Genomic DNA, 11,834 nt, shown 5'->3' on the forward strand with positions numbered 1-11,834 from the left:
AATAGAATTCTATTGTATTTTGTCGCGCGATGTGATGTGACTGATGTGATAAGCATGAGTTCTGTGCCGCAGCGCGGCTGGTATAAGCATTGACTGAGTGGCCGCGATCAGCTCCGGTGGCCGTAACACAGGCTTTAATGCGCCGCAGACGCGTGCCGTGATGCGCAGATCAGCTCTAGTCTCTAACGTCACTGAATCTGCTGTTAAAAATGAACCATCCATTCATCATATCATCATGCAAAACTAAGAATTAGAATCATTGTAATGTGACGATCAAATATAGGTGCGGGTGGGTGGCGGGCGGATAATTTGAAGCAGCAGACTCGGGTGAAGTTTGAGCTCATCCGCGCATCTCTACACTACCGTGACCTGGGTCACCAGTAGCAAACAATGGAGCGCGCTCTGCTGAACAAACTAAGTAATTACACCATTTCAAGCATTTTATCTGCGTTATATGTTCTGTAACAAAACTAAGAATTAGAATCATTGTAATGTGACGATCAAATATAGGTGCGGGTGGGTGGCGGGCGGATAATTTGAAGCAGCAGACTCGGGTGAAGTTTGAGCTCATCCGCGCATCTCTACACTACCGTGACCTGGGTCACCAGTAGCAAACAATGGAGCGCGCTCTGCTGAACAAACTAAGTAATTACACCATTCAGAAGCATTTAATCTGCGTTATATGTCCTGCAAAAAAATTTTCCTATCGGTGACATATCGGCGGTATTTTCGCCAATACCGATATATCGGCGACAGGCTCATATCGGCCGATAATATCAGCTAAATGATATATCGGTCGGGCTCTTGAAATTAATACTTTTATTCAGCAAGGATGCAAGCAAGCAAATTACTTATGCACCAGAACTTTAAAACGTACGCGTTTGGGCCAGTCATTTACATGACAACAGCGTTTTGGGTCCTTAAAATGAAAACGATACCGTTATTGTCTCTGTGTAGACTACAAAAACGCAAATTTGTGAAAACGGTGAAGTCATGTGCTTGCGTATTACATGTTCATGTTGTGTTTCTTCACAATGGTCCCAACTACCAGTCTGGCATGCATAATACTGTGTTTTTAGTCGTTTTCACAGATTTGTGTGAACGGGGCTCATTTTGACAATGTTGTCGTCTCTATGCGGAAAAATGCAAAGGAAAAACTTTTCAGTTTTTAGCACATCATTGTTGTGTAAACGTGCCCTTACCCTCTAGCCACATCCCTTTGACTGCAATGTACACCCGAAACCTTCAGTGCAGAGTCAAATGACAATATGTTCCAACACTGTAATTACACCGAGAGCTCTGGGATGTACATGAGAGACCTGTTGCTAGGCAGCCACGAGAGACAAGACCCAGGCACATGAAATAAACCCAAGTAAGTTCAATATAATACAAACAGCAAGTAATCAGTGACAACTGATTGTGTAGAAAGAACACCCAGCTGCCAAAAAACAAGATGGTAAATGTAATTGCTGCTTCCAGAACTAACACTTATATTTTTTGATTTATTAAACCTGATTTTACAAGCTAATCAAGTTATCTACATACAGCAAATCTGGTAGTGGTGACAAGTTACCAGAAATGTTATTTTGCAAACATGTGCAATGAATAGACAACATAATTTACTTCAAATGACAAAGCATGGCATGAATGAAAGCCCAAACTTTATGGATTTAATGAAAAATAAAACAAATAATGATCAAGATAAGTACACTCACAAGTATTCAAGGTCTAAGAAATATACAGTAGTACATTTTATTTGATCATTACACCACACAACATTTTTAGAATCAATCATTTTAAACATTTCTAAGAACGTGGTGCTTTAAATGAGATTTTTAAAAAGTTTCCTTTTTAAAAATGTTCATTTTATCATGAACACTCTTACATGTCATTGACCCACAAACAGAAGTATGCGTCTTGACACTTTGACACCAGTCTTTCTCAGACATTAATATGTCTCCGGTTGCTGATAATTCTTTCAAGAAAACCAGCTGACACCAAACGTGTTAAACTGTTGATATCCATCTTCCTTGGTTACACTCATGCATTCCTTAAACATGCACAACAAAAATGTGGGAGATTTTTGTCAAAATTTCAAAACTTTGTACAAATTGTACACATATTATACAAACTGTCTAGGGGCAACCTGGGGTTAATCAAGGGCACAGCAGTTCATAGATGAGCCCTTGCAGTGTGTGAACGTACAATTTTACAACACCCAACTTTGCAGAAAGGAGGTCAGAGGTTTAATTATTAATAATAAGTGGTGTCTCGTTCACATCAAGTTTCAGATATAAAGAGCATGGTATCCCGAGTGAGAGCACTAGATTACTTATTTCTTGAGTTGAGAGTAAATCAATAACAATGCTGCATCATGTGCTCAAGCAATCAAAGGCCGAAATGCCAATGCATCTGTGACCAAGCGAGAGCAAAAGGAGGCAGGCTTCCAGCTCAGTAACAGCATAGGTTATGAGGGGTTGAGAGATGTGTTGATCATTACTGCGGTCAGACTGAACCCCTGCTCCTCTGATGAGTGACGAGCAGTGGGCAGCAGCACAATCACCTCCCCATTTGTTCTTCTTATCTGAGTCATGAGTTTATATCATGACTTGGCAAGCAGCACAAATTATTCAACTGCTTCTCAGGCCAATAAACACCAAGCTGTCAGCTCTTATTTCAGCTCTCTTGCATAATGAAGTGATGTTCGCTCACACAGAAGTGAAGATGACCTAATTGGACAGGGTGTTGTTTTCTGGATTTGGCATACGTGTGGACAGATTCAGGTGGAGTTTTAGACGGTCCACTTGCTACTGCCTTATGGGTTTCAAGTAAGGATGCAACACGATGACACTAATCATCCAACAAACTAATCGATTGATTTTAGATTTAAAAGCCGCATGAAAACAAAACTAGAGCTTTGCGGGTTCTGTTAGCTTTGAGGTCATTCACATCTAGTGTAAACTGACAAATTAGTATGCATATGCATCTAGAATTCTTAGTCTTTCTTTTCCAGGAAAACAAATATAAAATACAGATGGATCTTGCGAGCAGAGGCAAGTTGCATAGAACAGGGTTTCTCATATATTGATTTATTTGTGGCGGCCCGCCACAATATCAACACTGTCACTGACCGCCACAAATAGAGTTTCCAAAAGGCTTTGACTACGTTGAATAAACATGACTGCACATTTCAAAATCAAAACGCGGCACGGGTGTTTTTATATAAATGTATCTTTTTTGAAGGGAACTGATTGTCTTCAGAAAAGTTTTGATGTCATTTTCATTTAATCTTTCCTATAATGCCTGATAAAGTAGCGTTCATTAGCGCAGCGCTGCTTTGATTACAGCCATTACCGGGGAAACTGCTATTTCTGCTGCTTCAAAAGCGCCTCCTACTGGCAGAGAAGGAATTTGCACTTTCAATAAGCCCGTCTGCTGTTTTATATTTACATTATATATATATATTTCCCCCAGTGGAAGTGCCGCCACACATAGAGTGTAAGTCTGTGAGAAACACTGTAGAAAGTTGCGTCAATCAAATGCTCTCTATAATGAGAATGTCCCTCTCTTTGGTGCACTTTCTCACAACACGTCCCAGGACAATAATGTTGTTTAGGGGAGTGGGAAGCAAGTAGTCGGAGCTTCACTGCAGTCCAGGACTTTTCGGCGACATTTCTGCAAAATGATATTCTGTTGCTTCTTGCATGCTTCATGATACTTTCAAAGTGAGAGTGGCACATTCTAGCATGGTCAGAAACAGATGAATGTGTCTACGGTTGGTTATATTGATTGGTGTACGTATCGCTGCATTTCGGAAAGCAAATGTCCAGTGAATGGTACTAAAAGGTTAATGCTGTATTATGTTTGAAAGTACCACTATATAGTCTATATAAAACTTGAACCATCAGAATCGGCATCGGTATCGACCGATCACCATGACAAGAAATCGGTACTCGGTATCGGCTGCAAAAATCCTGATTGGAGCACCCCTAAAAATAACTGATAAAATCAATCACTGCTATTTTTTCAGACAGATGAAGTTGTAGGCTAATTTTAACATTTTATTTGTAGATTTAACATTTGTAGATGCTATAAAACAAAAGAGCTGTAAAAATTCTAAAAATCTTTTAGAGCTCCTTGTTTTCAGGTTTTTATAATCCATTTGAAAAATATATTACACAGTAATGAATAAATCTGTATATATAAATGTATCATGTTTGTATTTTTATTCATGTAAACCAGGGGTTTTCAACCTTTTAGGACATGCCAAGTTTGTCTAATTTCACTCGCGCTCCCCCACACCATTACTGTATGAAGTAAATATACTTATAATTATATGAAATATAAATATGTGTTTATACACAAATATCCATTAAAGATACAGAAGTTACTTAGTTAAGAGCAGTGAGTGAATTCTCTATTGCTGTTTGATCAATATTATTAACATAAGAAATGCACGGATCCGTTATACTAATGTACATTCAATATTTCTTTACTGTTTATATTCACTAAAGACATAACCGCATTGAGTACCGCATTGAGATATCTTGCACTTTTCTATAAAGTGGGGCAATTCCAACTTTGCAAGGACAGTCTGGCGCTTCTGACTCACAGCCTGTAAGTAGATTTTCATATTTAAAGAATTTGCCACTGATGATTCAAACGCGAGTTTTGAGCAGTGTAGAGTAGCCCTTGTTGTTTGTTGTTTTTCTGATCACAAATGCAGACGGTTTTATGTTTACGCGGCGCGATACGCAATGCATAAAAAGACAGTACAAGTCATTATAATCCGTAATTATGTCCCCACTGAATGCAAAAAATGCCTCGTTTATAATGGGTTTTATGTTTTTTGAACCTTAAGCCTCGTACACACCGGGACAATTATCGTGCGCGCTTCTCGCCGACGTTTTACGACGTGTCTTTTGTGTTCATACCCAAGCGATTTTCGCTGGCGATGAGCCGAGTGAACGTGCAAATTCACTCCCTGACATTAGATGGCGCTTAATGAAAAACAGAAATACCCCGGTACACATCGAATCCTATTTGATCTGCAATTCGCCAGTTTTTAACGCGGCGCGTCAAACCAAAAAAACGAGCCCGAAGCGTTTTTTTTTTTTTAAATGCCGCTTTTACGTTTTGCGCATCGGTGTGCACACTCACATTGGCGCCCTTTGTTTAGTCACGAGGCGTTAAATGTCGGCGATAATCACACGCGGTGTGATTCGTCCCGGTGTGAACAAGCCTTGAAACCGCATAAACACATTGCATTACACCAAATACACAAAATAATGTTCTTTTTAGCAACGTCATACGACCCCTTTAAAACACGTGAGAATAATAAACTTTCTTGAGGAAGCGGCATTGGCCCGATCGTTCAGATAGTTTTGGGGGTCAATCTGCACGTGCATTCTCATATTAAATGCAGCGATTCAAAACAGTGAATCTAATCACCATTCAGGCAAAAGTTTGCTTCAAGAATAGGTGTGTTCGGCTCTGCGCAAACCGATTGGTGTATAACATCAAAGAACTGCAAGAGCTAGACGGCTACTTATGCTTTCGAATCACTCTCGCGGTACTTTGATGTCAAACACCGACCGGTCTGCGCAGAGCCGCTTCATGCAAACACACCTAATGACCACACTGCTGGCGTGATCTTATCACTAGCACAAGTTGAGCACATGCAAGTTATTTCTCTTATCACCAAGGCATCTCGGCATAATTTATCATATCGTGCCAATGCTGATATTTAAATTTTATGCCTTTATCGGCCGATTCAGATAATGGTCCGATAATATCGTGCATCCCTAAATATTATGTAATTTAATGGAAACTATGTGAATGGCGCTCTGTGGCGCGGCAGGACTTCTGTCAGCTGAATGAACATATCAATGTGCTTTCTCATGTCACAGCTTTAAATCTGTACTTAACAAATACATTAACAACCCTCTACATTGTGAGTAAATCACTCGCATATGCGACTAAATCTTCACTCTGGGCGACTAAACGATGTCTAATATTAGCCAATGGCTAATTATATTTTCACTCGCCGAACACTCTCTGACTGAGCGCTTCCGAGTTTCACTCTCCATCAAGCAATCTGCGCTGTTTTTCAGTTCATCTCAATGGATGCGCAGCGCACGTAACGTTAACTCTAGTGTGAAGGCGCACGACTCGCCATCACTTTGTCTCACACACACGCAGAGAGAGAGAGAGAGAGAGAGAGAGAGAGATGTATATATATATATATATATAGCAGTCTGGCGAGTAAACTAAAAAATGTACTAGCCAATGGCGATTCAATTGCCAAGGTGTCCGTAGAGGGTTGATTAATGTGACCAGCTGGACATAAACTACTGGGTAGATGGTAACAATCGTGACATTAAACATTTGGGTCAGACTTGCGTGTGTTTTGGTCACATTATTTTAACCGCTTGAGGTAATACTAATATTCGCATCCTCTCAGCCTTGAAAGCAATCTGCAGATCTTTCTTCAACATCTAGTCAAAAAATTTATTACATAGTAAGGATATGAAAACATGCACTTTAGTATACTGTAGGGCTGCACGATTAATTGAATGTGATTGTCATGCGTATCTTGTCAGTAAAGCCGGTTCTGTGATTAGTAGTAAATCTCCAGCACGTGCTTTCAGATGGAGCAGCATTTACTACACAGAGCCGTAGAGTTCACTGACAAGATACGCAAAATTGCGTTCATAATCGCAGACTATGACCAGTACTTCGGTATCAAGTCAGTACTAAAAAAATGAAAACGTTACGGTACCAGGTTTTTTTAAGTACCGGTGGTACCGAGTACCCGGTCAACCCGGTTCTTGATGCACTATCCAAAAGGTGCGCAGATGCGCTCTCTTCATAAAAGCACTGACACAAGGCGACCTCAAAATGAGGAAACACACCAAACTAACAAAACACTTTAAAGACAGACACCCGGATCAAATGAAAGAGTTCAAGCAGGTAAGTTTCATTTTAATTTTTAATATTTAGATCAGTGTTTCCCATACATTGATTTACTTGTGGCGGACCGCCACAATATCAAAACTGACCGCCACAAAAAGATTTTCCAAAAGGCTTTGACTTTGTTGAATAAACATGAGCACTGCACAAAGTCGAAACCCAGTGCGGGTGTTTTTATATCACTGTATTTCTGAAGGAAACTGACTGTCTTCAGAAAATTATGAATGTCATTTTCATTTCATCTTGCCTGTTATGCCTGATAAAGCAGCGTTTGTGAGCGCAGCGCTTATTTGATTACCGGATTAAATGAAAGTATAGTCAAATTTTGTAATTAGCATGTTTTTGTGTTTTGCTTTGGTACGGAAATTGGTACCGAGAACCATGGATTTCACTGGTATTGGTACCAAATACTGAAATTTTGGTACCGTGACAAAACTATCGCAGACGATTTAATCGTGATATTATGAAATCGAAGAAATCGTTCTGCAATTATGAAAGCTGTTTGCGTAGCTTGTCAGTGAACTACGGCACGTCAGAAAAGCAGTTCTGGGCCTTTTTTTATTTTTTTCTCGCTAACTTAGTTGCTATTCTTGGCTGAATAACTCTAGGTTTTCAAAAGCCCTTTAAAATTAGTGTCGTAGTCATGTGTTTATTAGTCACGTTGAGTAGACGTTCCTGGGTTTCTTCTGCGAGGAGTATTTGGAGTTTCAGCGCGAGAGCGCCCTCTGGCCTTCGGATGGAGATTTACTGCTGATCACAGAACCGTGCTTCACTGAAAGATACGCATGACAATCGCAGCTTCTGCCTAATCGCGATTTATCGCCTTTGTGATTTAATTTTGATTAATCGTGCAGCCCTAGTATACGGTTTACACATGTTTCGTTGTCTGTTTTAAATCCACATCTGAAGTGTCCCGCTCTGTGCAGCGCGCGGTGTCACATGTCAAAACAAACAGCACGCGGTGTCAGTGATTTCGCTCTAATACTTTATAATGATAGCGGATACAACCCGGAAAGACTATAAATGGATTTTTGCCGATAGCCAATAGTTCCAGCAATTAACTATCGGTGCTGATTAATCGGCAAAACTGATCAATCGGTCGACTTCTAATGTATAGGTACATTTTTGTTTTGCAACAATGTAGGTAGTAGAGGCATGTTTTTCCAATGGGCCTGGGTCGTTCAGGACAGGTAAGCGCTTAAACTACGCATGCAATGTGGTCACACAGATTTCAGACGGTCTCAGATCACAAAATCACAAGACCTCATTTACACCCGTATTCATCGCTGACCACTTGATTCAATTTGATTGAAGTTAATGCCATGTGTAAACAGGGTCTAAAGTCTTGTCATGAGGTCTTTCATTTTTAAGATAATATTAAAATGCTAAGATTAAGGTAGTTTTAAATATTGTGGTCACAATTATCATTATATTTATTAATAGCCTTATATTGATGATTTGGGGTTTACATTGTGTGTTTCGAGACTAACGAACATCATAGATCTATACTGGCTGACTGTCAGTGTGCTAAAAATAAAGTGCTGTGTGGGTGAACTTCAGTAAATGGAAAAAGGACCTTGTACAATACAACATTTGCAAGATTATAAGGATTATGACTCTAAACAAAATTTCCGCCATCAAAGCACCAATTCTGTAAAAAAAATGTGCCACCTTTGACAACAAACCTTATGAACAGTTGATTTTGAAAATGCGTAGTTTTGCATACAAGTTAGGGTTAGTCTGTCCATTTGAATCACTCAACTGTCTGTAAAGGATTAGCGCTGTGCAAAGCTGTTTTCATTTGCTAAAATGACTGTCTGACTGGTTTAAAGCACTGTTGCTAGATTTCTTATAATGTTATTGGATAATGCCAGCATGACTGCACCTGCCCAACTGAAAATAAACAATGATGATTAAGTCACGTTTTGTGTGTAAATGATCATCTTTTTTTGACAACACCCCACAAGGTGCAGGAACAGGGCGTTTCAAAAAAACGGTTGCTGAGAAATTGTGTCATAGGAGCAAGCTGAAACACAGTCAAGTCAACTATCAATAGCACTCCTTCCACATTTAGCTCATCTGCATGGAACGATGTGAAGATGCAGCGAGGGTGAGAAACGAAAGACGGCACACTCACACATTACACAGATGACCAGAGAAAAAAATGCTAACAAGGCAGAGTAAAATAGAAAGACAGGTATCTAAACATACACCAATGCATTGCAATGAATTGATCTGACAATAAAAATTCAAAGCATTAATTACAAAAATATAAAAATCGATTGTCCATTTTAGTTATGTTCATGTGTATATTTTTGCCTTTTTCAAATGTAAAAATTAAACGTGGCTGCAGCAGCTAATATTTAAAATGAAATATTTCATCATAATTGTCATACCAAAATTGTCAAAATGAATGAAGAATCAGACAGAATCAAGACCAAATTTCAGATTTCGTAAAGCACTGCATCATTTAAAAAGAATCACAGTGGAATCAAATCCCCGTCAGAGTACATATTTACACCCCAGCAGCACCTGCCTGACAGTTTCAAAGACCGCTGATCAAGCCTGAACCCTGAATACAAATATAATCACAAAACCAACGCGCTATTAATCAGCACAGACTTCATCACATTGCGCTGACTGCTTCCCTCACTACATCATCATCAGTACTTACTAATTAACCAGACCATCTGCTTACTGAGAGACAAATGGTCCAACTGGCCTTGTTGAAAGTGGTCTTAAAAATAATAGTCATTACATGTAGATGGTTCAATGTGATTAAACAGGATTATAAAGTGCTTGTAATTACCAAGTCATCTTTCTAAAAGACCTTCTAACCAAGTAAATCATTCACCACTGATAAGAGTGGTATGCTTGGGTTTACGCGTTGGCTTACTGTAAGTCATAAGGGAAGTAGGCCTAAACACCTTTGTCTGAACATATCTATTGCGTTTTAAATGGGTGGCACTTACTTCTAATTATGGGGGAACTTTCACTCAAAATGACAGAAACAAATCATTTCAAATAATAAAGTTATGCTTATAAATAAACCTTATTTGTCAGTTTGACTGAATGAGCTGTATTTGGCGTCATGCTCTATTTTTATCCATAAGGAAAATAATGTAACGCTTGGTATTTTAATGTGACATTGGTATCAAGAGTATGAAACTTGGTTCTGTTTCACCTGATTTTTTTTTCTGCTGTAAATATTTGGAGAAGACAACAGATACTGTGTTCTTGTGGTCTACTCTCCTGATTTAATGAACATGAATAATTCACTGGAATGAACTAAGAATCTCTTGTTTTGTCTGGGAAAGAGGTATCTCTCGTGCCTCTTTCCCAGTTTGTTTTCACATGGGTGTTTTAAAACTAATTTTCTCACTGCTAATCCCTATCAGCGGAGTTTACTGGAAATTTATTAGAGAGGGCAAATATAATTTATGTCAAAATGACAGAAAGCACTTTGAATAATGCATCAATGTTCCAGATAATAAACTTTTTTCATTCACGCAACATTCGCGTATGTTACATAATAAAGACTTGTCAATATACACTCATGTGAGCTTTTGAGGTTATTCATGGTCTGCTGAAAGTAATTTGTTAATACTTTGACATTTTAAAGGGATAGTTCACCCAAAAATGAAAATGTGATGTTTATCTGCTTACCCCCAGGGCATCCAAGATGTAGGTGACTTTGTTTCTTCAGTAGAACACATATGAGGATTTTTAACTTTAACCGTTGCAGTCTATCAGTCGTATAATGGGTGTAGACGTTAATAAAACAATCTAATAGGTAGAAAATTCAATGTATTGTTAGCTTCCGGTTTTTGCCTTCTAGCCACAACCCCACTATACCATAGCAGCCCACTTTTATAAAGGAAACCATGAGTGAAATATGAGCAAACACACGTTATAATGTGACTGACAGTGTTTGACATCTTACCTGCGTGTGTATTTGAGACTGGAGCAGCTTGTGTGAGACTGGCAAATCCTAGTAAACACACACCTCCACGAAGAGCCTCCATCCTCACCACTGCAGCTAATCCACTACCTCAACTACCTAGAAACAGCTATTACATCTAAACAAATAACGCCCGAATTGGCTCATCTGTGTCTATGTACATCTATATCGTTATATCCGCCCTGTCAAAGACGCATGTTGCGTGATATTAGTCATATGTCGCATTATGAGCGCTAGCTAACACGACAGTGCTGTGATGTTCATGAAGCTAAGCTAATGCTAACCGCTACCGGCGTCTTATTTACGATCATGTCTCATCGTTTAAAACCGCTCGTTCGTTTACTACCTTTCTAGGACGATTAAATGTGAGGATATGTCTTTTCCACGCGGCGGTGACAGAAACTGACAGCGTTCAGATGACCGGCCGTGTCTTTGGCACTGAGAGAGAACAGGTTTCGATTATGTCGAGCAATGCTAAACCTGTATTAGGAGGAAACCGTGGAACTGTCAGAACATCCTGTAGGATACTGAACCATTTGACTTGTATTATTATAGCACATAAGTCTGTTGTTTTCTTTTATATCTATATATGGGAGAATAATTATTAGTATTATAAATCCCATTTAATAATAATAATGATCGTATATATATATATGCAGTATAAATGCATATGTATACACTCACACACACACTCTCACACACACACACACATGTCTGGTCAGCAATCCTTGTGGGGACTCTCCATAGGCATAATGGTTTTTATACTGTACAAACTGTATTTTCTATTGCCCTACACTAACCGTACACCTAAACCTACCCCTTACAGGAAACTTTCTGCATTTTTACTTTCTCAAAAAAACTCATTCTGTATGATTTATAAGCTTTTGTACCCATGGGGACC

At 39.1% G+C, this 11,834-nt stretch overlaps 1 protein-coding gene across 3 annotated transcripts in view; it reads right to left on the minus strand.

The window, feature by feature from the left end:
- Positions 1-11,834, minus strand: part of LOC107713956 (serine/threonine-protein kinase LMTK2-like) — a 41,427-nt gene that overhangs the window by 28,184 nt on the left and 1,409 nt on the right. For 2 of the 3 annotated variants that reach the window (XM_016519624.1, XM_016519623.1), the window contains exon 1: positions 10,916-11,445. The exons of the other annotated variant lie outside the window; for it this stretch is intronic. In XM_016519624.1, coding sequence (XP_016375110.1) covers positions 10,916-10,997 — 82 coding nt within the window. In that variant the 5' untranslated portion in view covers positions 10,998-11,445. Of the gene's footprint in view, positions 1-10,915; positions 11,446-11,834 lie in introns of those variants that run through there. 3 annotated transcript variants of the gene reach the window in all.

The sequence above is a fragment of the Sinocyclocheilus rhinocerous genome, unplaced genomic scaffold (assembly GCF_001515625.1).
Source record: "Sinocyclocheilus rhinocerous isolate Xijiao unplaced genomic scaffold, SAMN03320098_v1.1 scaffold1140, whole genome shotgun sequence".
In the NCBI taxonomy this organism is placed as follows: Eukaryota; Metazoa; Chordata; class Actinopteri; order Cypriniformes; family Cyprinidae; genus Sinocyclocheilus; species Sinocyclocheilus rhinocerous.